Source organism: Pundamilia nyererei, unplaced genomic scaffold (genome assembly GCF_000239375.1).
Source record: "Pundamilia nyererei isolate P.nyererei 1_Seehausen unplaced genomic scaffold, PunNye1.0 scaffold00090, whole genome shotgun sequence".
Classification (NCBI taxonomy): Eukaryota; Metazoa; Chordata; class Actinopteri; order Cichliformes; family Cichlidae; genus Pundamilia; species Pundamilia nyererei.
In genome coordinates this window covers 484,480-510,562 of record NW_005187491.1, presented here as the reverse complement: position 1 = coordinate 510,562, position 26,083 = coordinate 484,480, and the positions used below count along the sequence as shown (strand labels likewise).

Sequence of the window (26,083 nt, the reverse complement as noted above, 5' to 3'; positions counted from 1 at the left end):
TCCTTAGATTTATCTCCACTAAAGATAAAAGACACAAATCTTGAAAGAAAAAAAAAAAAAGATGTAAAACTATTTTAAATACATTTGCACAGCTTTAATACACTTCAAATTTATACAAACATATTTCACATGAACACATCTCTAAAATAAAACATAAGGACTAAAAGCACCAAATACATTAGAGTTCATTCAACAGCAAACTGAGTCTCCAGGGTTGTACAGGTTTTAGGGGATTAGACGTGTGTCCACCTGTTTCAGTGGTTTCACTCGCTTTGACAATTCGCCACCCTCTTTCACTTCAAGCAATGTTCAAAAGCAGAAAAAAAAAATGACTGCAGTCTGGCCCAGGTGGAGAAACAAAACACTGACACATGGAAGACAGTGAATTTTCCCCCCTGTTCAAGAAGAAATACTTACATTTCACCTGCTACTGTAACTCTTTCTAGTACTGCACAGTATGACAGTCTTATAACTCACAATCATGTCTGCTTTGTTATGTGAGTTAAAAAGAAAAGACTAGCTTCAGTTTAGAACACTGCCCATAAAATGAACGTAGCTATGAGTCAATGTCAAACATCAAAATGTTGATGCTGCACATCCACTCGTAAAATCTCTCATTTCAGGAGTACAGGATAGCAGAAAACTAGAGCAAATTTACTCTCTTTTGTTAGCTGACACATCTTTTTGAATAAATGATGCACGTACTGGGATGCCAGTTACACGCGTTTTCTACTCCTTGTTGATGTTTTCAGTTTGCAAGCCTTGTACTGCTGAGGTTGTATATGGGATAGTGCTATGCTGGGAATTACATGAGGTCAGCTGTTTCAAAGTTTGTTCAACATTAAAAGGTGCAAAATGTGAGTGTGGTGGCTGGAGTGGATGGAGCATGGTCCATCCACTCCCACACAGTCCTGAGAAGAGGCTTAACAGCATCTGTATGCGTGTACATGGGATTCAGAAAATCCCTGTAATTGTTCCTTATATTAAATGTGGTTTTTAAGTAAATGTAAGTTCAGTTTTAAGCCGTCTGTACAGAGTGATGTGTACGTAAGGGGCAGCTGGATTATTTGAATACACTTGTTTCTTCTTCTGCAAATGAATGCAGTCACACAAAAAGGTTTTGAAAAAGTAGCATGTCAAAGCCTCGGTCCTGAACCACAGTATGGTATATGGGCCACACACATTACTGTGGTTTCAAGCATTAAACAGAAGAAAATAGGCTTAAAAAATAGAAAATAGACCTAAAAAGACGCTTTGGGTCACATAAAGCGGGTCTCTGCAGACAGCTGTATTGATTAAAATAGACCCTTACAATCTCAAATTTAACACTAATTATAATAAAGTACATCTAATGTTAATCTTAGAGTAACTATTTAATTATTTTGATGGAAATTTCCTTTAAATATGACCCAAAACTTGTTACCAGTTTCAAAAATGACAATCATCTGGCGTTTCATCCTAAAATTTTGCATTCGTCAAAATTTCTTTAACAACAAATACTGTGACCTTTAAGTCTAATCATTCTGTAATAAAACTCCTCGGTTTTCTCTACACTGTGGCTTGTTATACTGCATTCATAATCACAAACAGGATCTTCACAGTCTCTAGCAGAAATTGGAAGAAAATCACTGATACAAATCACAATTACACATAAACTACAGAAAAAAATTTAAAGTACAATTACACACTGGTGTCGTTAAGTGATTTTCACACATTTAGGACACAGTAAGAGATCTGTTTGTGTTCTAACTACTGGAAACACTATGTTTAGTTTATACAATGGGTGGCACCTGTTCAGAGGGTGCAGGAAGCATGATAGAAAATTAATATTACCAGCTCTATGCACACACAACCACAGTGCAACAGGGATCTGACCAGTTAAAGTCTGTTTAACTTGTGGTTTGACCGACAGAGATTTTCATTGTCACATACAACCACTGCAGGCGATGCCTGGAAACATTTCAGAGCTGCAGTAAATGCATGGAAAAGGCGTTACACTGTGAACATTCCTGTACATCTTGCACATGACGAGGGGCATTTCAACTCTTTGGCATTTTCAGAAAATGACACATTCACTTATTTTTTCCAAGCTAGCATGCTTTAAGGCGTGGAATGGTACAATGGTATAGGTTTTATATGAAAATACTGGAGCAAAAAAATAATGTTCTCTGTTTGCAAATGATACATAGCTGATACAACAAACTTGAAAGTGATGATTAACACATTGCATGCTTCTGGGGCAAATTAGTTTCCCCCTTTAATTTGGTTCTTTGATTTTATTTCAGTATTTTAATCTTGACAGAAATTTTGCAGAAGCCAACCCCGATGCACCTGTCTCCTTTCAAATATGATTAACTTGTCAGTTATGGCCTCACAGACCGACTGGAGGATTAAAGTCTGCATTTTCCTCTGACCATCAGAAAAAAAAGCAAACACGTGCGTTTGTAACTACTGTTTCATATAAATAAGCTTAGAAAAATAAAAGCTTGTGTGTCTGGCACCACAGAGTAGACAGTGGAAGTAAAACGCAGCTGGTGAGGAAAGTTGAGCAGCTAATTAGTTAGACATTTTTGGGGGGGTGGCAGTTGAATTCAAAAGAGAGCTACAACACTAGACTTACATTCTATAGCTTACTTACATGTTATTCATACCAGCAATCTGAGTTTCTGCTCGTTGTTGACTCTTTTCTGCCCCCTTGTGGACATAAAACAAACTAATTGGAGCTTTAAAACAACATGCAGCATGTTGCCCTGTTAATTTTCCATGAGCGTAGATAAGCAAACCACAATCTCAACCTGCTAAAAGGTGACATCTAGTGAGTGTAGTGTTGCTACTTAAAAAAAAATGACCAGCAAACAGCAAACTAAAGTTAGCATCAGCAACTGATACCGATTCTGCATCATGTTCCACAATGACCTCAAAAACTTAGTGGATGACAAAATACCTGCGGCATTTGTTTTCTTTGCTTTGTTGCTATTTGCAGATAATCTGTGCAATTCTGCTATTTTTGTATTCTTAGCAAAATGAAAACAAAAAACAAATGTTACAGCGATGATCGCACAGCTACAGAAAATCTTGCTTGCCAAACCATACACAAAACTGAAAAAAAAATATATTAATGATACAAGTAAATAAAACTAGCTGCTCTAAGTACAGAAAATATGTATGTGCACTCTAATATATAATCTTCCAAACCTCTGAAGAATTTTTCTCTTTGTCTCCAGTTTTGCTATACAAAAAAAGATATACATCTAATAAAAAATACACTCTTAAGTTCCAGGCTGGCCAGCTTTCAGGATATACTAAAGCAAATTAAAAAAAATATATGTAGTCAAACCAACCTACACAGCTGGGGTCAGCTATCACAGCAAAGAAACAAGTCAACCAGGCAGAAAGGAGGAGGAGTGTGGACAGGGAGACTGACCAGCAGAGCTCAGTCGTCATCGCTGTCACTGCCTGACTCGCTGAGCTGAAGGTCATTTCCTGTGGGGAGCAGAAGATAAATGACCATAATACCAAAAATGCAGTGTGGTAGCACAGAGTCACTGGCAGTGAATGAGCAAGATTAGCAGCAGCACAGAAAACGAATGCACGCATGTATAAATTCCATCTCTTGACCTGACCAAGTCTAAGTATAACCCAAAGGTACTCACGGAGTGTGTTCATGAGCTGGTTGTTCCCCTGCTGCCGGTCAGGTCCTCCGTTGGCCATGGGGTGGCGGCTGGGTGACGTCTGGCTGAGGGGTCGGGGGGTCTCGAGCTCTCCGTCGCTGCTGCTGCTGTCATCGCCGCTCCCTGAGGCGCTGCCCGAGTCGGAGGAGCTGCTGCTGCCGCTGCTGCTCATCTGCTCTATCACCTCCACCTCTGCTCGCAGCTCTGTTAAGAACAGCAGAGAATCGCTACAGTTAACACAAAGACATTCAGCATTTACTGAAAGATTGTTTATAACAAACTGTAATGTCCTTACATTTATTTAGAACTATGTGATACTTAAGTGTGTCACGTAGCATATGTTTAATATAGAATATGTTATTTGTGATGTTAATCATAAACTATAGTTATGTCAGGAAAACCATCTCTTCTATTATGAGCTGTGGCCGTGTATCACCTTCCTTACCTCTCTTGATGTCATCGAGCTGAGGCTCTGGGGAGGGGTTGTCCTTAGATGGGGAAGGAGAGGTTTTGATCCCAGCCCCGGGTTTAGTGGGGGCCCTAAACTGAGAGGTGGGCTGGCTGGACCGAAGCGACTGCTGCTCAATCCGGGCCTGGATCTTACTGCTGCCTTCTGCCCTGTAAAACACACACACAACAGATGTGATTTCACCTGGATTTATTTAAGAGTAACATAGAAGCCAGCCTGAACTTCCCACTTCAATAACCTTAATTTTGTAATCACTGATATCTCACCTAGTTTTCTTGACCTGGATGCTGCTGCTCAGTTTCTCCAGTACAAACTCCCCAGTGTCGTGGTTAATGATGAGCACACAGTCCTTCTGGTATGGCCGCTTGTTTCCTTTGAATACTGTCATGGGAGGGGTAGAGCCCTGAAAGAAAAAAAAGAAAATGTAAGAACTAAATATGGACAGTCTTGGCTAATTTTGCCAGACCCTATTACATTAAAACAGTGGAAGAAGGTATCATTATACAGTGCTTATTCCTGGTGTGACTGACTCGCTGACTTCAGTTTGAATTGCTTTGATTGTACAAAAGTCTGTTTTTACCCTCGATACTGGATTTCTAAATGTGCAAACATAAATACAAATGTAGTATCTAAGGTAAAAACAGACTTTGTACAATCAAACAAGCTTGAAAAAAAAATCAGTATTTGGTATGACCACTGTTATTCCTCAACACAGCCGGAACTCTCTTAAGTAAGCTTTCTTGTAATTTCTTCAAGTGGCCTCCAGGAATAGTTCTCCATGCTTTCTGAAGGACATTCAAAGCTCTTTTTGGATGTTGGCTGCCTTTTGTTTTGTAATAAATAATCTCACACCGCTTCAATAACGTTGAGGTCCAGGTCATTCCACAACTTGTTCTTAAGGACACGACTTTCAGATTCTGTTCATCTGATGGAGATTGTAGTTTTTTTGGGGTTTTATTAGACCTACCACTTATTCTTTTATCTTCTAAATGTTCACTTTTCAACCAATTTGTCTAAGGACTCCCTGCAAACCATGCTGAGATATGCCAAGTATACACCTAATAGCTATTTGGGAATCACCTGGTTGGTGCAAATGTTATGGTATTTTATGCCAGGCAATCTGTTATAAATTGACTGGCATAAAATACTAGCAATGCTAGAAACAAATTGCCTCTGGAAATGGTCAAATGCCGCCAGTGTTTAAAAAAAACAAAAAACAAGCAAAAGAACAATCAAAAAGACCTTGACGAAGCCTGGAAAAGTATTGCTCAAACCAACTTAAAAAAACTACAAGAAAGTCTCATAGCTTGGAAGCAAAAGGAAATGAAAAGGCATTTATAAAGTTTTGCACAGTACAGAATGTGAACAGATATTCATCTAACATGCAAGTGCCACACTTCCTGGAAGTACCAATTCAGTCAGTATTTAAGGGCGATGAATTTGATGCTAGAAGAATGGAAATTGTTTTATTATTTGCTTAATTTACAGAAAGAAGTGCACATCATGCAGTCTTACTGGAATATGAGGTAGTGTTATGGTAACTTCATCTCCTTTCCCAACTTGAAGCTCTCCCTCACAGCTTGTGTCAATCGATGCTGGTTTGAAGTCATCTGAAAAGGAGATGCAACAGATAATTTAATCAGGTGCTTTAGGAGACATTGTATGTAGGTAATTCCAAATACATGGACATTTTATTAAGTCTCTTAAACAAATATTGAAAAATTATGAGCCGACGAACCCAGATTTAAAACCTGAGAATGGGGAGTAAAACGATAAAATTCAGTGTATAATGCTGCCACACCATTTACAACAAATACTTACTTATATTGTTTTCTCCATATAATTACCCATACACAGACTGTGTAAAACACAGCCTCTCCGTCCATGTGAGAAAGAGAGTCTGACACAACAGTAATCTAACAGTGCGCTTTGTATGGTGCCAAAGTTTTATTTAACACATCGCGCAGTCTGTCACACTTACATCTGATGGTGTGAAAGGAAGACTTTGGCCTCTTCTCAAAGCTTTCTCCGAGCTTCAAAACATGCTCCTCTTTGTCCAGCAGCGGATTCGTGCTCCCGTTCATGGCTCCGTTGGTTTAATGGTTACTAAAACTTGCATTTAGGTCAAATCCCACGAAGAGCCGAGAGCAATCTGGCAAGTTGAGCAGGATCAAAATAAGATGCCAACTACAACACAAAGTTAGCTTGCTGTGGCTAACAGTTAGCAAAACATCACGTGGCCACGCCTTTTCCGCTTTTGGTCCGGCTCTCAAATATCGCCGAAAGTGGGCTGTGTTAGCAACGTCACCTGTTTTCATTAAAGCAAAAGATTAAAAAGAAAAAACAACGCATTTCACTACATAATAACCTATGAAAATGTTTTCAGTGCTTTAATTTAGTCAGTAACGAGTAATTATAGAAAACGCGCCACTCGATGAGAAACGGAATTAAGTAGTAAAGACCACACGACATCATTTAGTTAACGGACAACATGGATGCATTAAATGTGGAAAAAGTACGGCTACCCTCAAATTTGTTTTAAAATAAAACTCTAAATCAGTTAATTTGGGTTAGCATGTTTGAAAAGTCTATTTTTCATAAGCGAGTATAAACAGAACGTGGAGACACTTTGTGGCAGTTTATCATGGCATTGTCAGAAAGTGGGGTTTTGAGTGGTGATATTAACTGTACACATCCTGGAAAAGAAGAGGAGCCGAAAGACCAAGCGAACACCCCCACTGCCAGGGTTTTAACTCTGGGGGAGCAGGAAAGACTGAACGGTGAGCGGGCTCTGGTGTCTGACTTCAAACAGATGAAGCTGGAGAAAGAAGCGCAGAAAAACTGGGACTTGTTTTACAAAAGAAACACAACAAATTTCTTCAAGGATAGACACTGGACCACCAGGGAATTTGAAGAGCTCAAGGCATGCCGAGAGGTGAGGAAATATTTACAACAGACCACACCAGAGGAGGTTCATTTACAGGATATTAAACATAACATCTGTATGTTTTGAAATATTTGAGTTGTATGACTGACATGCAGTTGGTATTGTGTGAAATAGATAAAAAATGTACTGATTTTAATGTGTACAATGGACACCCTAAAGGAAAATTGAGGCTTTACAGGACATGACTTAACATTATCAGCTGTGTAGTTTCTGATTTTACTCAATTACCACCTAAAAAAGTAAATGCTTTTCTCTAGAGCTGATATTTAGAGGTCAGTTAAAAGCTTGCAACTTTCAATAGTAATTTAGCATAAAGGATATTGTAAAAGTTTTTAAGTGAGTTTTTGGAGTTTTACTATTAAAAATTATTGAGCTGAGTTGAGAGACATGAGTAGACTAATACCTTGTTTTTGTGGCAATTTTTAATTAATCTTTGTCCCATCTGGCTTGCAGTTTGAGTCCCAGAAGTTGGTGCTGCTGGAGGCAGGCTGTGGTGTTGGAAACTGCATCTTCCCTCTGCTCGAGGATGACCTCAACATCTTTGTTTATGCCTGTGACTTCTCACCACGAGCTGTTGAATTTGTCAGAGTAAGCTCTATTAGTGAAGCTGTAATACTACTTTACATTCAATGGATTCAGACATTTTAACCTGAGAATCTTGGAATCAACAAAAAGGAAAAAAAAAAACAGAATTTTGTAAATAACATTCTTTCCTTTGTTTTCTTTGTGTTAACAGCAAAACCCTCTGTACTGCCCCGACCGCTGTTGTGCCTTCCAGTGTGATTTAACTAAAGATGACCTGATGGAAAATGTGCCAGAAAGCAGTGTGGATGTCATCACACTCATCTTCGTCCTGTCAGCTGTCCATCCTGACAAAATGAAGCTGGTTTTGGAGAACATTAGCAGGGTGAGAGCAGAGATGGCGTGTGGATAGATTTAGTATAAGTCTGTACTCCCAACAGTTTGTATAGTTTAAATGAAATGATAGGTGGGAGAGTTCTCTCCTACTGGAACTACACAAGCACTTGCTTTCTGTACTCATAATGTGGATAAAACGAAATGTTTGATTGAAAGAAGCCTTTAATCTGATGATGTATTTGGTGGTTAATTTCTAGATATGCTTTTAATGTGCCACATTAGTCAGATTGAAATAGTTTAATGTGATTTGCATGTGATCTTAAGGTTTTGAAGCCTGGGGGATTTATCCTCTTCAGGGACTACGGACTTTATGACCATGCCATGCTCCGATTTAAACCCGGAAATAAGCTGGGAGAGAACTTCTATGTACGGCAAGATGGAACTAGGTCCTACTTTTTCTCTAAAGGTCAGTAGTTTATTTTAAGGAAGTTATTTTTTGTTGATACTAACTTAGCTTATCTCTATAATTAGAGATAGATAGATATATTACCGGTTTAGAAATGTGTGAATTGAGGCTTCACACCTTTTATTTTATTTCAGAATATCAGCACATTCATATGCAAGAACATTGACCTTTCCTTCCTTGGTCACTCATTGTTGAGATAACCCTTTCAAGTAGAGAAGGCTCAATTTATGCATTTCATCTTTTTATGACACATCAGAAAATCTCTAAACCTTTTTTTTTTTTTTTTTATAACTGCCCTCAGAGTTCCTGGCTGAGCTGTTTGAGAAGACGGGCTTCAAGTGCATTTCTAATGACTATGTTCTTAGAGAGACTGTCAACAAGAAGGAGGGACTTTGTGTACCCAGAGTGTTCCTGCAGAGCAAATTTATGAAACTAGAGAGCTGAACTTTGCGTTTGTCGTCTCACAGATCTACAGAGGTTTTGCAAAACATAGCACTGAAATGTTAGATAAAAACTGGACAGTAAAAGGTGAGGGAAATATGTGCCAAAACTTTACCAGAATGGAAATTGGGCCATCAAGGTAACTTAGCAGTATGTACTCCTGCTATCTGCTGACCAAACCACCTGAGGAAGGCTCCCAGAAAAGCTCTGCTCCCAACATCTAAAGGGATTTGATTGGATTTTTTTCAGGGGAAAGAAAAGGCATTAAACATGGTTGTTTAAACGTTCACAGTTTGTGATACCGTTCTGAGAAACACTTTAAATATAAACCAGTAATATGATTGCTAATAGAATTATGACTTTCTTGCCCTTCATTCCCCTAATATTGAGTTCAAGTCATCATTTAAAAATGTATTTTTTAAAATAAATGTATTTTATTATTTTCCCACATATACTGTGAGAGGACATGGTATTCTGTGTTTTATAATTTCCCACTTTTTGATGTGAAATTTTAAAAAATTGTTGAGGATGAAAAAGCAAAGTCTCTCATTCTGTTTGAGGTTCACATTTTATGGGCCATGAATCGCTGTGGTGGATGTATGGATATTTCCACGTTTAAGAATAAACATGCTAAATTTGAGCCTTTTTTTCTAAACTATCTTAACTATCTCTCCTTCAGACGATTCAATGAAAACGTCTTCCCTGGCAGATGTCACTGAATGTTCATTGTATAGAAACAGAGAAGAAACCTTTAAGGCTGCTAGGATGCCAAAATCTAAGACATCCACATTGCCCAAAGCATAAATACAAAATAGATAATTCAATTATCTATGAGTTATAAATTATTATTCTGTAATGTTTTTCAACTTGTAGATTAAGACATTTCAGTCTATATGAAAAACTAGATGAGCAAGTGTGTGAACAACCTTCGAATCTAAATATTTATTGTGAAGACGTTTTATTTCCTTTGATTTCTGAGTAGCAATCAATTCAAAGACTAACAGTAACACGGGCTACTAAAAATGCATAAATTAAAAATCGATTTAATGGAGAAAACACAATAACAAAAAATTAATGACAGGAAAGTTATTTTATTTTATTTTTTCTTCCTTGTACCCATTTCGAGGACTCCATATTAAACAATTTAGTTGATAAAAAAATTTATATTGATCACACTGGAAAAGGTCTTTTGAAGCATAAACACCTGTAAGCAGTATGAGCACAAAGCTATCAAAGTTCTCAACTGTGACACACAAAGGCCTAAAAGAGAACTGCCCTTACTACAATACCATAAGCTGCTCCCAAGATCAACATGTTTGCCGTTGTTTCGATTTAACAACAAATATAAGAGCTTTTATACGTGAATGCAGTTTAGTTAAGTTTTGCATTCATGTATGTTTGCCTTCATCGTACTGTACATTCTGCTAAAAAAGACCACTGTGGTGAATCGGTTTAGGGCCTGTCAAGCTACTTGCAACATGCACTAAATGTGGCTTCCTGTTCAGCAGCTATGTCGCCCACTGACTTTCCCAGTTTAGAACACATTAAAGATTTGTTGTGCCTCTCAAAACAGAAATGTAATTTGGTGTTTGACACAGTGCGATTTATTGGCATCACAGTGTTTCATGTCACAGATATGAAATTACCATTTTCAGATTTTATATGTTACCCAGTGGTGAAAGTAAAAGATTTTGGGCGGCTTTAGAAATCACAGTGAGTATCAAAATTGCATAAATCCCTCTAAAATTTAATGTAGTCAAATAAAATAATCCAAAGTGACAATTATTTGAGTGAATGGGATGTGGGTAAAGATTAAAATAATAAATATTTATATTAAAACATAATTCAATCTTGTAATATATTGAGCTAGTAAAGTGGGCTATATTGTTTAAACATTTCATGTATGTTTTTAAACATGAACAAATATGCATTTTCATGACAGTAATTTCATAATTTGCTAACTAGTAAAGATGGACTAGTACTAGATTACAATCATGAAGATTGTGTCATTAATTAACACAATGTAATATTCTGATTCTGAAAACGTTTTCTGTGGTTCTGGAAGAAAAGTTGTGGTTACCAAAAATGTAACGAAATTAAAATTAGTCTCATTCCTGAGAAATTGCCATTTGCTTCAGTTCTACGTAACAATTTTTTTCATGAATTAAGACACCCTTAAAAATGTTGAAAATTGTGATTAGTGAGATCCGGTGATATGTTAAGCGAGGTGCCCTATTTAATCTGACCATGCACGCTGCTTCAAGACTGACTTCAAAGCAGTACAATGCAGTTGATACAGTTTCCTGTCCCGTGGTTTGGCTTCTTCGAGCTTTCTACTAGTAAAGCGAGAAATGAAAGTGCCAAGACGGTTAAAGATGCTCGTACCAGTTCATTCTAGGTTATGTTTTTTTTTTTACAATCATTAAATAAAATATGATGAATGATTTTGATCAGTAAAATAAATACAACTAACTAATTCTGTTGGAGAAATTAATGTTTTATTAGTATTTCTGCTATATTTTGTGGGGATTATTTGTATTGTTGAGTTTTATTTTTTTATTACATTTTCTTTCTTTACGATTTATTAATCATCATATATCCCAATTCAGGTTAATTATTTCTGCCGTGGCTACGTGCTCTCTAGTGTGTGGTTTTAAAAAAATAAATAAATAGGTGAGTATGAATTTGGATGATGGCATTGTGGTCTGAGAGATAGAGGCAAGTTCCAACCTTGATATTTTTTTTAACCTGGTGATGGTTGCTGTGGCTTTTCACACCTTTTTTGCAACCAGCTACTGCACCGACACAGTCAAACCAGCACGTACTTAAAGGTCTGTTTGTTCCACTGAATCTCTCCACATTGCAGCAGCCTGGGTTTCTTTCTTTCTCTGCTTTCACTTTCAACATGTGTGCACAGCATGGCTTCCAGCTGCAATTTTAGCACTTGATTGTTATTAATTTGTTCTTCCAAACTGCATTTTGTTTAATTTCAGTTTCCACACCAAATTATTCTGGCAATGATGACAGAATCTGATATCCAGAAAGAACTGCATTTACTTATGGTAGGTCAGTTTAGCAACATATTTCTTTATTCTTTCTCAATGTATTTTTAATGTTCCCTTACATTAGTCCAAAATTCACAGCACTAGTAAAATACAACCTAATATATACAAAGTAAAATAGATTTGTATTATAATATTAGCCTCCCCTATTCTAAATGACACAGAAATAAAAAGTAGCTGCTTTGGGACTACTACTACTGTATATTAAAGAGATTACAGACAGTCGTAGTGATACGATAAATCTTTAATATGCAACTGAAGCAGTTATACTCTATGATGAAACATTAAATTTGTAAAAAAAAAAATCACTTGTTGCTGTAATATAAAAAAATGGTGAAAAATATGTTTGATGCATTTACTTCATTCAGCCAAAACAGAGCAAAGAGGTGTTCTTGAAATGCTTTTTGAACAATATTCATCAAAGTATCCATCCAAAAAAACAGCTGCCTCAGTCACTGATCTGTAAAAGAACAGACAGAACAGCAGAATAAGACATCAAATCCATATGTGGTAGAAACTGAGTTTATCTCCCCGCCTTCCCACAAAGTTAAAAAATTACAAATATTTCAACTCCTCAAATACAAAGCCGTACTGAGGAGTAGATTGTTATAATCAAAGTTCAAAAATAATAATGACATATTTAGTGACTCTGATCATGAAAATACCTTCGACATCAACAGTGATAAAATGGCCCATGGCTGTCTCTCCACTTGCTGTACACTTAGCCTTGCACTGAAAGGTACCAGCATCCTTTGGTGTCACGTTGAGGATGTCTGTCACAACCAGTCTGCGTCTTTTCCCTTCAGAGATTGTCTCACTCACTGTTGTGAAGTACTTTTTGGGGTTAATTAGCTCAACACTTCCACTGGTGACATCATGCCACACAACACGCACCACACCACACGATTCGAAGTCGTAATGTGCCTCACAAGTTAGTGTGACTGATGAGCCTATAGACGGAGTGAATGTCTTCTGTAGGTAGCGGACTTCTAAATTATCTAGAACATAAAAAAAACCCAGTGTTAATATCTCACTTCATGAAAATAAATTGAATTCCCAAATCATTTTTGAGTCACTTAAAGTCAGTGCTACTGGTGTGTGTTAAAATATCATCTGCCCAATGGGAGCTGTTCAAAGAGATGGTAAACTGGGTGTGATGGGTCTTTTATGATGTTTGTTGTTTTCCAGAGACAGCAGGATGTTCTGATATTGTTCGGAGCAGATATGTGTGTTGTTTTCTCTACAGTTATATTAACTCTATGAAGGGCCTTTTTGTGAGCCCCAGAGCTACTGCTTCTCATTATCAGGACATTATAAGTCATTACACTCTCAAAAACGACACCACCCATGTTGTGGCAGGTGGAATTTCCTGACAGCTGCCTGGAAGTTTACTCACTGCTGTGCTTTGTCGATCAAACAGTGCATGTTTTTTTTTTCTACTGCTATCTGCAGTTTTAAGGATTACTAATCAAAATATTATTGCTTATGTTTTTACAGCAAGAGTAAAAACTAGATGTCTAGGTTTTCTTCATAACAAAATAACAGATCAGTAATTGTCAGATAAATTGTGGTTATATTTCATTCTTCCTTGAATTGCTTACTTTTTCTAACAGAAATAAATCAAGAAAAGTGAAACTGTATCTTTGAAATACCTGATATCTAGACATATTTTTTTTCTGCTACCGCTAAAAAGACTTATGAGGTCATGCAACTTTCACTGAGAAAATAGGGACTCAAAGCACACTTCCTCTTCTAATAAACCACTCCTCTTACTGGAATGTTGTGTAAGCTGACTACCACACCCTTTTCCCTATCGGAGTCACTGTATATTCAAATGTATTATCAAGTGAAATGGCGATGGAGCTAGACCAAGAAAAGCTCTGCTGTTCCATATGTTTGGATTTACTTAAGGAGCCAGTGACCATTCCCTGTGGGCACAGCTACTGCATGAATTGTATTGAAAGCCGCTGGACTGAAGAAGAACATAATAAAAGCTACAGCTGCCCTCACTGCAAACAGACCTTTGCACCAAAGCCAGACTTGGTGAAAAGTGCCATGTTTGCTGATTTGGTTGAAGCCCTGAAGAAAACAAGACTTCAGTTTGCTCCAGCTGATCACTGCTATGCCAAGCCTGGAGATGTAGCCTGTGATTTCTGCACTGACAAAAAGCTGAAAGCCCTCAAGTCGTGTTTGGTGTGCCGGATCTCCTACTGTGAGCTCCACCTTCAGCCTCACTACGAATCCTCTGCCTTTGAAAAGCACAAATTGGTTGAACCGCTAAAAAATCTACAGGAGAAATTTTGCTCTCATCATGATGAGGTGATGAAGATCTTTTGTCGCACTGACCAGCAGGCCATCTGCTTTTTGTGCTCTGTTGATGAACACAAAAATCACGACACCGTCTCAGCTAAAGCAGAAAGAAACCATAAGCAGATGAAGCTTGGGGTGAGTCGGGAAAAAATCCAGATGAGAATTCAGAACAGAGAAAAAGATCTGAAAGTTCTTCAGGAGGAGATTGAGGCCATCAATTTCTCTGCAGATAAAATAGTGAACGACAGCAAAAAGATCTTCACAGAACTAGTTTGTCTTGTTGAGAAAATGAGCTCTGCTTTAAATGAACAAATCCGATTCCAGCAGAAAGCTGAAGTTAATCGAGTTACAGAGTTAAAGAAGAAACTGGAGCAGGAAATTGCTGAGTTGTGGGTGAAGGATGCGGAACTAGAGCTGCTCTCAAATACTGATGACCACATCCAGTTTCTACTTAATTACCCTTCACTGTCACATTTAAGTGAGTCCACAGACTTGCCCAGCTTAGATGTCCATCCTCCCCTGTACTTTGAGCATGTGACAGAGGCTTTGTCAGAGATCAGAGGTAAGCTGGAAAATGTTCTAAATGAGGAATGGCCAAAAATCTCACTAAAAGTGACTGAAGTGGATGTTTTACTGCCAATCTCAGAGCCAGAGACAAGAGAAGAATTCCTACAATATTCTCGTAAAATCACGTTGGATCCCCAGACTATCAACCCGTGGATATCATTATCTGAAGGCAACACAAAAGCAACAGTGATGAGAGAAAAGCAAATATATGACTGTCACCCAGACAGATTCACTCACTGGCTTCAAGGCCTCAGCAATGAGAGTCTGACTGGACGTTGTTACTGGGAGGTTGAGAGAAGCGGTGGGGGAATTTTAGTAGCTGTTGCATACAAGGACATTAGCAGAACTGGGGATGAGAGTGGATTTGGAAACAACGACAAGTCTTGGGCATTAGGATGTTTTGACTTTAATTACTATTTCAGACATAACAATATGAAAACTTTACTCTCAGGCTCTCAGATGCCCAAAATAGGGGTGTTCCTGGATCACAGGGCCGGTACACTGTCATTCTACGGCATTTCTGAAGAAATGATTCTCCTTCACAAAGTCCAAACCAAATTCAGTCAGCCGCTATATGCCGGAGTCTCGGTTTACTGGGCTGGAGACACTGCTAAGTTGTGTAAACTAAAGTCAACTTGGTCAAAAGAGGTTGATGGATAAGATACTGCTTTTAATTACGTGAAAAAAGGAGATTTGACCTGTGCATTGCATTCTGTAACCCCTTAATGCCTATTATATCATATTGACACTGAGTTTTTTGGGGGGTGTTACTCCTCGCTTTGTTCTGGTCACTTTTTAAATCCAGTGTAAAAACAAAAGGTTAGTATAAATGTATCGATGATGTCAAATACTGAAGGTCAATATTATGTTGTAAGCAGTGATACCCTCAGGCTTTATGTTTATGAGTGATGCTTCTTTGGTATTAAGTCAGTGAAAAGATTAGAATAAATATTTCACATACTGTAACATTTTCTATTATTCCCAAAACCTTTAAGCCTCACTTTCGTGTACGGTTAATGGTCAGACTACAAGCTGTTATTAACACACATTTGATTGTAACAAGGTTATACTGCCACGGATATTTCTACATACATATTTTTATATTTAGATGATTTTCTTAGCTTAATGTAGGAGTATAATTAGAAATGACGTATCATGTATGGTTTTATTGAGATAGATTTTCTGGCGATGACACCATCCGTTATCAAGAAAATAAAATTTAGAGAAAAAAAATTAAAAATTGTTTACTAACCTGTCTCCTGAGCAAACAACAGCGGAAAAGTCATCAACAGCACCACTGCAAAGCCAGTAAACCATGACATTGTAGATAAGATACAACAGCAGGAATCACCAAAGATGAACACGAGGACCACAGCACAAATGGCAGACTAGGTTATAGGTTTCACATAAGATGCATGAACACCACTGGCTGCAATGTGTGAGTGTGTTTGCAGATGCGTGGGTGGAGGATATGCAACTCTGTGCTCAGCTATGTGTGACTATCTGCATTCCTTCTGACCACCACAAACCTACTGCCTCTCTTTGCACTCTGTTGAAAAAACACTTTTTTGTTGCCTTGAATGCAGCTTTCACTTTTACTGAGCACTACAGTTAAAATTCAGACTGTCTTGCCCCTGTCTGTGTTGTCAGGGGCAAGTCCCTGCACCATCTTAATTGTGACTAATTGTTACCTGAGGCAAGCTTCCCAGGGAGCTCACTTGTCTTTGCCTTGGTGGCATTAGCCATTTTAGCCAACCTGGTTTTCCATTTTAAGATAAAACCCTCTTCTCACCCATACTCTGGTATTCGTCTCCTTTTTTATGTTGCGGCTTTGAGCCGGGTCGTAACAAGCCCAAGTGTTTCTCAAAGCAAAGAAATGAGATATTCTTTGATGGCCAAGCCAGTCAGAATATTCGAGCTAGTAGATCTCATTTTTAGTAGAAGTAGATGTACATAAATCTTAGTGAAGAATACTGTATAGAAGAATACTGGGTGTATCCGTATGTACGTGTGTGTGTGTGTGTGTATAACTTGCACATATCTTTCTTGTGTAAATGTACATTTGTTTGTGTTATTGTTTAAATACTTACGCTATTGTGTATTTCACACACATGGAGAGATGCCAAACTGCCTTTCATTGTTCTTGTAACAGTGAAAATAAAGAGCTACCTGTATACCTTTTCCAGATCCACTGCATACAACAGTCCAGTATCCACAGAGGGTAATTCAATTCAATTCAATTCAATTTTATTTATATAGCGCCAAATCACAACATAAGTCGCCTCAAGGCGCTTCATAGATACAGAGAAAAAAACCCAACAATCATATGACCCCCTATGAGCAAGCACTTTGGCAACAGTGGGAAGGAAAAACTCCCTTTTAACAGGAAGAAACCTCCGGCAGAACCAGGCTCAGGGAGGGGCGGCCATCTGCTGCGACCGGTTGGGGTGAGAGAAGGAAGACAGGATAAAAGACATGCTGAAGAGAGACAGAGGTTAATAACAGATATGATTTAATGGAGAGAGGTCTATTAATACATAGTGAGTGAGAAAGGTGACTGGAAAGGAAAAACTCAATGCATCATGGGAATCCCCCGGCAGCCTATGTCTATTGCAGCATAACTAAGGGAGGATTCAGGGTCACCTGGTCCAGGTCACCTGGTCCAGCCCTAACTATATGCTTTAGCAAAGCCAAGATAAAGGATTCTGCTGCTACCAGAAAATCAGCATCCATGTACTTTTACCAATATGTGGGCTAGCTCATAATGATTCAGACACTTTTTATTTCCTATTAGTTTCATCAGGCAGTTACACATATTTTAAAGTGAAAATTGCCTAAAACAACTCAGAAAAGTTGGTTCTCAGTTACTGTTTGAATATAACATGGCATCATTATGAAAAACCATTTGAGTCACATTATTTAAACCACCATAGTCATGGCTCTGATATTAGTGTGACAGCAAGAATAAAACCTGGCTTATCTTATTTAGGCAATAAGTAACTAATGAGCTTAGTGATGACAATGTGGAAGCATGAAGTAACAGCCCAAGATCCAAACCTTCCCACATTATCTGTGAATCACCATGGTGGCTGTGGACTGTACAGAGTTGCCTCCAGCAAGCTCCAGTAATATAACTCTAGGCATATCATTGTGTCCCAAATAATATGTTAGCCTGAAATGAAATCACTATGTATGGTTAGCAGCCAACTTCCCAGAAGAGACTAACCTCTACTAACAGTTCACATGGTTTTATATGAGACTGTGTATCTATTTAACTGGTTAAAACTGGTGGGGAGTGGGAGGCACTGAACTAAGAGGTGACTGATATCGGGCACCAATTATCGTGTATACAACTGCCCCCGCACATTGTTTTATACTCATGTCTGCAGGTTTCTAAGTAATTATTCAATCAGTAAAAAATGTTTACTTTTTGAATTGAAGGCCTGTTAAGATTAATTTTATTTTATGGCCACATGTCTCCCAATCTAAACTCAAGCAGGGTTGGGCCAAACAACAAAAAAACTATTACCTAATAATCTATAAAAAATAAAGACACAATTAATCTCAATCAGTCCTCCACAAGACTTCTTGGAAAAATGAATTGCTCATCAACACAGAGGTATTATACATTATAAAGAAACAAACCTATTTGTACGGCTTTGTGCAAGTTAATAGTTGTACTGAGCACATGTGCTCCCTAGATGGGGCTGTTTGCATTTAAATAATTTTAGGCGACAGTCGGAAAACCACTGTGGCAATTCACCTCAGTTCATGTTAGTAAATACTAGTTTTGCAGTTTTAAAATACTAAGTATGGATTAGGTTACTTCAGATGACATATAACGTCATAACTGTAACAACTTTGGTTTGGGGCTTGAAATATATGCATATTATAGTCTTGCTTCTGTTACTCATTTTACATCATAATTTGAGTGATGAATAAACAAACACTGATTTGAAAAAGTAAATATTCTGTTCTATGTTGAAATTATACTTTAAAACACCTTACATGTTATCCATGTTGTCTTACATGTCACAATTAATGATAATTTTGCTACTTTCTATTATTACTCTTTTACTTCCAATATTTTTGGTCAGATGTGAGAGACAGATTTAAAGAGGGCCTAAACTGTATTAGAGGAAGTGAGTATTTACCCTCATGTTCCACATCACACAGCAAAAGGTTGGATGTTAAGAAAATTATATGAACAGTTTAGTAAAATGTGTTTTTCATGTTTTCAGAAACAGTTTTAATCCAAAAGGAGCATCTGTTCTTTCTATGTTTTCTTCCTGATATGTCCTTGATCTAACACAGCTGATTTAAATGGCTAAATTACCTCCACATGTCTTGAATTTCTCCAGAGGCAATGAACTATTCATTTGATTCAGGTGTGTCAACCCAGGGTGATATCTAAAACCCGCAGGACACACACACACACACACACGCATTGACACAGAAATCTGCTTCCACTACTTTTACCACATGAAAACATACTGCTTTGTGTTTTGTTTATGCTGACAGCCTCCTGCAGCTTACTGCAATTTAAATGACGTCTTCCCTTTTTCTTCATTTATTCATGGCTGAAGAATTAGAAAATATCATTACTTGTATAGCTAAATAAATATCTACAATGCTGTCAAGAACAACTTACTATCAGATGAAAATTGGGAGCATTTTTGAGCTTTCTACCCAGACAATCCAGAACAGAGTGCACACAGCCAGTCTCTGGTCTCACGTGGCTGCCAGGAGGCCTGCAATGACTGCCCTACACCATCATGCTCATTTGCGCTGGTGTCGGCAACATGTGCACTGAAACCTGAACATGTTGATCAATGTTGTGTTGAGCGATGAGTCCAGATACGGCCTATGGCAGTTGGATCGCAGGTTTAAAACGTGGAAAAGACACGGAGAGCACTATGCTGACTGCTATACCGATAGGGTAACAGCTTTTCTCATCTCCACCAAAAACAAGGCTTGTCATCACTGGATCTCAATCCACAGAAATACTGAGATGGGATATGGCATTTCCTCAACCAGAGAAACTCTATCCTCCAAAATGGCAACATTGCCCCAACAAAGCAGGATTTACCACTGACTACCTCCAGAATTTGGGAGTAAAAAAATACTGCATTTAGTCCCGTGCTAACTTGTGGGATCAGCTTGTGCTTGACTTTTGTGCAAGAGCGACCAACATAGCTATACTGGCAGACTTGCGCTTAATGCTGGTTGAAGAATTGGATACCATCTCACAGCAGTATGGGACCAAACTGGTGACCAGCATAAGGAGGAGGTGCCAGGTTGTTGTGGTTGTGTAAGGTTCTTTCACGTGCTACCGATGATGGTAGAGTAAATGTTATGACGGAACATTGTTTTCAAAGCTTTCACTTTGGTAAATTTTAACATTTTTTAAGCAATACAAAACAAGCTAAAACAATAAGTTGCCCCTCTGAAAAAGTCAAAGCAAAATGAAAAGCAAGTGATGATGTCACATTTACTCATTGTTAATTTTAGTCTCAAATCACTTGGCCACGAAAGGAAATGATGAATTTACCCTCCCCTTTGAACAAATCAAGGAACTAACTACTTTAGAAACTATTACAGTCCCAATTTACAAGCCAGAACACATTCGCTGAACATCGGTTCAAGACTGTCAATAAAGAAGAATGGAACTACGGCACTATGTCAATTCATCTGTTGGTAGGAGAGCGAGGACCAGAGACAATCAGTCAGGTCTAAATCTTTAATAATTAAACTTTGTTTTGTTTTGTTTATGTCAACCATTTCTGTCATTGCTGTAATTTATAGAAGTTACATTTTACTTCAAATAAGCAGTTTATAATCATTCTTTACAAGCTTCTTTTGTCTTGCTCCATCTCTAAAAGACAAAAATAACTATGTAGTTTACTAAATGTACTAAATGTGTGTCTGTGCTTATTTGAAGTGCATAGATTTTCTATATGCTTGTAATACATTTAGGATTTCTTAAATTCCAAATGCCACTAAAAAGTTCTGGTTTGTGTTTTTCCAAACCCAGCCAGTGAAATATTTATTCCACCAGCGTATTTTGTGCAGCGTGTTTTTTCTTTTTTTTTAAGTTAAATTTGTAGTGCAGAAAAATGAATTAAGGGTAGTAATAATAATCATAATGTTTTGAGGAAGTAGAAGTCTTTGACTTTTTCTGAGTCTTTGAGAATGTAATTTCTTTTGGAAAAACTTCATTTTACCTGAGGCTCTTTTTCTTTTTTGGTGAGTACAGTCATAAAACATTTAGATCAGGGGTGGGGGAACTCCAGGCCTCAAGGGCTGGTGTCCAGCAGGTTTTAGATATGTCCTTGATCTAACACAGCTGATTTAAATGGCTAAATTACCTTCTCCAGAGGCAATGAACTAATCATTTGATTCAGGTGTGTCAACCCAGGGTGATATCTAAAACCTGCAGGACACCGGCCCTTGAGGCCTGGAGTGCGAGACCTCTGCATATGACCCCTTATGAGCAAGCACTTTGGCGACAGTGGGAAGAAAAAAATCTTTTTTTAACAGGAAGGAACCAGGCTCAGGGAGTGGCGGCCATCTGTTGTGACTGGTTGAGGGAAGGAAGACAATAAACAACTATAAATCTATTTAACAAAAATGAAAGGGCGATGTCCTCCTGGAAGTGAAAACCCAAGAAGAAAAAGATGAACAAAAAAAGGAAGACAGTAGACCATAAAATTATGATCAAATATAATGCTAAATAGCTAAATGTTGCCCAGGCCTTAACAAGTAAAGAATCACCACAGGACTTAAAAGGCACACAGTTTTTAAAAAAAATGAATGAATAAATTGTGCAGGTAAGACATGGATTGCATAATTTGATTTAATAACTTCAAAAAAAATATTGAAAAGTAACATTTACTCTTTTTTTTATAATGCTAATAACAGAATCTTGTTGGATTGTATATGTGTGTTTTTGCCTACCCGTAGGAGGAGCAATAATCTTAAAGTTGGTTGGAATCAGCTTTGGTCTGCTGTGCATCATCCAGTCTGCTGTTAATGTTTATATCTGGCTCCAAGCTGGTGCGTATCAGCCCACACCTTCCACAGAAATGTACTACAAACCCAGATTGATGGCTTAACGAGCGATGTTGTGTTTAAAGTAGGAGTTTTCTGTATCATTAGGGTCACTTTCTTTTTACTTGACTAAATTACTGTGGAAACCTGCTTAAAACACATAACCTGACTGGGAGTAGGTTATGTTCCATGTCTGAGTCTAAAATTAGCTGGAAGCACTACGAGCACATGCCAAGTTAATAAAATTGATTTCAGTTCAATCTGCTGAAAAGTGATTCCCATCTTAGTTTGTCAGCTAAAAAAGTCTCCTTTATTAAGCTATGGAAGAATAACATGTATAAATGTTATTTATATTTATAAATGTTATAAATGTTATTCTTTAGACATTAAAATGTCTAAATGTATCCAGTGTTAGGTTTTAGAGCACTAATCTGCAGCCATCATCTTAGAAATAAACAGCAGCACTGAGCAATAAAATAATTAACTTCAGTTAAAGTTTTTATCTTACCACTCTGCACTAAATCCCATCATCATTATCACGTTCTGATGTCTGATTGGACAAGTAGCAAAGGAATCATTTTGTGCAGAAGAAGAATCAAATCACTTACAAAACACCTGTTCTTATTTGAGCGCACACAGAGTGTACGGCAGAAGCAGAGAAAGTTGATAAACATCATAGAAATAGCCGTTATCTTTGGCTGGAGCTTTAGGTTTTGTCAAGGCAGCAAACACAAGAAACACAAAAAAGTCTGGTTGTGTTGAGCTTCACTTGTAGCATACCCCTTAGATCACATTAAATATAAAAACACAGCAAACACTGACTGGAGTTCTATTGACTGATTGTAGTGGGCTACACAATCTGATGCTATCTTCAAGTTAACTACATTATTTTTCCTTATTGACTTCGTTAAATTCAATCAGCTAACACCCTTTAATTAGTTTCGAAGACTATGAGTCCTGGATGACGTTTCAGAAAGAACAGTGTTAAATTAGCCCCGACCTGAATGCAAATGCGTTTCCCATAACACTGAGTAGCAAGTCAATGTATAACATGTAATTAATTACAAACATTTAATTGAATTCCTCTTCTAGATGGGACTTCAGGTGGCTCAAAAAACAATTCAACGTGCAATATCACCCTATTGTCACCTGATGACATCTCAGCTGTACTCTTAGAGAGAGACCAGTTGCTTCAAGAGAAAAAACAACTTACTGAAGCGAATGATCGGCTGAATCAATATAACGAAAGACTGCTTGAAGAAAACAGCCAGCTGTATCGACATGAAACACAACTCATTCAAGAGAAAAAACAACTGGAGAAGAAGAACAATGAGCTAAAGGCCACCAATAGACGCCTAACTGAACAGAAGAGGATGTGTAATGACAATATCATCAGTCAACAAGTTCAGATAAGGGATCTTCAGTCCGAACTAGACAGGGGTAAGTGAATTAAATAAACAAAGTTAAATTTTGCAATCTTTGCTAGTAACATGATTCAGCGATGCCCTGGCCTCCATCTCCTCCAGCTCTTCTTTGGTCACACTATGGCATTCCCAAGCCAGACATAATCTGATATAATCTCTCCAGCTGCTCTACTCTGAGGTTTGCCCAATTAGCCAAGCTGCTCTAAGGCTGAGCCCAGTCGCCCTTCGGGAAAGCAAATTTCCACTGTGTTGTATTATATTTTTGATCTCATTCTTTCAGTCATTACCCAAAGGTCATAACCATAAGTGAAGGCTGGGACATAAATGGACCAGTAAATCAAAAGCTTTGTCTTTATACTAAGCTCTGTCTTCACTACTACAGACCGATACAGTATCTGTATTACTGCAGACAAGGGTCTAAAACATCTGTCAATTTCCCATTCAACTCTCCCCACCTGGTGAACGTACCCCAAAGTACTGAACAGAACAACATCATCTGCAAAAATCAAAGATGACATTCTGTGACCAATTCTGTCCATAAAAATTAAAAACTGAATGAGCAGTACTAGCAGAATCCAAGATCCATCGAGAATGATTGAATGATTGAATTATTGATGGAAGTGCGGACCAAGCTCCAGCAAAGGTAGTGTAAAAGTAGCTGAGAAGTGAAATCCCCCTAAAGATGCCCACTTGATCCAACTCCAGCTCTGCTCTTCACCCTTGTATCCAGAACATGTGGACGAAGATTTGGTAATACGATTACAAAAACGACCTTCGCTTTTATGGTGCCCTGGTGCCACATGCACTTATGTAAATATATATATAGTATTTGTTTTTGACAAAGCATGGTTGTGAAAGAAGTCCGGCAACAAAACACCGTTCGGGTTCAGGTTGAGCAGGCCAACCCTCTTATCCACTTGGGAAACTCCAGCACATAGATGCTGAACAAGTATACCCACCCCTACTTGTTGCCTTTCACCAAGGGCAGCTCCAGAGTGGAACAGAGTTCAACCCCTCTCCAGAGACTGGTTCTAGATCCCCCAGTGTGTGTTATGGTGTGCTATACTATATCCAACTGCTATCACTTGGTCTCAAACACTAGTTCAGAGAACTTACATTCTATGTACCTAAAGCCAGTTTCAGCAATTTGGCATCAGACCACCAAGAATTCTGCCTTTTATTGTGTTTATTTCCTGTTTTTATGCTTGTCTTATTTACTCTGCACAGTGTCCTTGGGTGTTTTGAAAGGTCCTTTTAAATAAAATGTATTATTATTATTATTTTTATTATTATTATTATTATTATTATTAGTAGTAGTAGTAGTAGTAGTAGTAGTAGTAGTAGTAGTAGTATTATCATCATCATCTCTGCCCTGTTGGTAGTGTGTTCACAGGAAGGATTGGCCCATGTGACTCATTCAGGCTGAGCCTTGCCAGGCTCCATGGCCTAGGGGCCAACTACCCAATGCTCACCAATGAGCCTCTTGCCCAGGCCTAGTTCCAGTATTAAGGCCCTGGTAACCCCTATCCAGGCAAGATGTTATGGTACATTGGTTTACCTTCAATAAGGGTCTTGAGAATTCCACTTAGTACACTTCATCTAGAACAAATTTTTCTTGGGACACTACAAGGGCAAATTGACCTCAAAAACATAGCTTCTTGGATCAATAGGGCGCATACTCCTCTCCACCACAATAAGGTAGTGATTTATGTAAATGTAGGGTCTACCTTACAATATAAAACACCTTGAGACGACTGTTGTTGTGATTTGATGCTGTATAAATAAAAATGAATTGAAATGAACTGAATTAATTCAGATCCACAGGGGATAAATTGAAATGTCTCTTTCCACCAGTCTTTGAAAACTGGTGGAAAGGTTCAAATTCAGAAAGTAAGAGTGTAAATTTGCATTTTAAAAAGTAATCAGACATTCAAAGTGTTTTTCTGGCTCATTTATCATCCATGAGTAGCACATTGCAGTTTGATGTTAATATGGTGTTACACTGAAGAAACAGTTCAGTGATCAGACCTTTACTGCAAGACTTTGAGTCACACAAAGGCAAAATTGTCAAATTTTAAGTTGCAGTGTCCTATGCATCGCAGCAAAAAAACTTTTCTGGCACAACTTCACCTGCTTCCAAGGTGCATGGAGAAGATGAAAGAATTCACAAAGCAGGAACTCCAGCAACACTTGAGGGAAGATGAACAACTTTAATAATTGACCAATGCGTTTCGGCTTGACCCTGATGAAGGCCACAAGCCGAAACGCGTAGGTCAATTATTAAAGTTGGTCATCTTCCCTCAAGTGTTGCTGGAGTTTCTGCTTTGTGAGTGTCCTATGCATAACAATTTTAGCTGAACATGAACATTAAATGTGACATGATATTGATGACAAAATGCATTTTGTTCTATGGTGTTTTTCAGTGAAAGAATTGTGCCGCCCACTGCAGTGCAACCCTCTGCCTGTGCCACCAGTGATGCCTGTCCCCCCAATGCCGCCTGTGCCACCAATGATGCCTTTCCCCCCAATGCAGCCTGTCCCACCAATGATGCCTTTCTTCCCAATGCAGCCTGTCCCACCAATGATGCCTTTCCCTCCAATGCAGCCTGTCCCACCAATGATGCCTTTCCCCCCAATGCAGCCTGTCCCACCAATGATGCCTTTCCCCCCAATGCAGCCTGTCCCACCAATGATGCCTGTGCCCCCCGAATGCTGCCTGTGCCACTAAATGGCCTGTATTTATATAGCGCTTTACTAGTCCCTAAGGACCCCAAAGCGCTTTACATATCCAGTCATCCACCCATTCACACACACATTC

The 26,083-nt window shown here is 38.3% G+C and overlaps 4 protein-coding genes across 4 annotated transcripts in view; 3 read left to right on the top strand and 1 right to left on the bottom strand.

The window, feature by feature from the left end:
* Positions 1-65: 65 nt before the first annotated feature.
* Positions 66-6,444, bottom strand: eaf1 (ELL associated factor 1). Its single transcript, XM_005739182.2, has 6 exons — positions 6,122-6,444; positions 5,656-5,750; positions 4,407-4,543; positions 4,117-4,289; positions 3,654-3,875; positions 66-3,483 (listed from the first exon to the last, which is right to left on the bottom strand). The coding sequence occupies exons 1-6, from the start codon at positions 6,222-6,224 to the stop codon at positions 3,434-3,436; spliced, it is 780 nt and encodes a 259-aa protein (XP_005739239.1). The 5' UTR covers positions 6,225-6,444; the 3' UTR covers positions 66-3,433.
* Positions 6,445-6,506: 62 nt separating this feature from the next.
* On the top strand, positions 6,507-9,492 carry mettl6 (methyltransferase 6, methylcytidine). The gene is made up of 5 exons (XM_005739180.2): positions 6,507-7,075; positions 7,541-7,675; positions 7,824-7,994; positions 8,270-8,411; positions 8,713-9,492. Exons 1-5 carry the CDS (start codon positions 6,785-6,787, stop codon positions 8,853-8,855), a joined length of 882 nt encoding a protein of 293 aa, XP_005739237.1. The 5' UTR covers positions 6,507-6,784; the 3' UTR covers positions 8,856-9,492.
* A 3,426-nt stretch (positions 9,493-12,918) lies between these two features.
* LOC102193295 (tripartite motif-containing protein 16-like) lies at positions 12,919-16,036 on the top strand. The gene has a single exon (XM_013912448.1). The coding sequence runs from the start codon at positions 13,766-13,768 to the stop codon at positions 15,449-15,451; it is 1,686 nt and encodes a 561-aa protein (XP_013767902.1). The 5' UTR covers positions 12,919-13,765; the 3' UTR covers positions 15,452-16,036.
* Positions 16,037-20,405: 4,369 nt separating this feature from the next.
* Positions 20,406-26,083, top strand: part of LOC102215468 (DBF4-type zinc finger-containing protein 2 homolog) — a 7,554-nt gene continuing 1,876 nt past the window's right edge. Inside the window, exons 1-4 of the mRNA XM_005739269.1 lie at positions 20,406-20,521; positions 21,755-21,847; positions 22,934-23,281; positions 25,715-25,983. Coding sequence (XP_005739326.1) covers positions 20,455-20,521; positions 21,755-21,847; positions 22,934-23,281; positions 25,715-25,983 — 777 coding nt within the window. The 5' untranslated portion in view covers positions 20,406-20,454. The remainder of the gene's footprint in view (positions 20,522-21,754; positions 21,848-22,933; positions 23,282-25,714; positions 25,984-26,083) is intronic.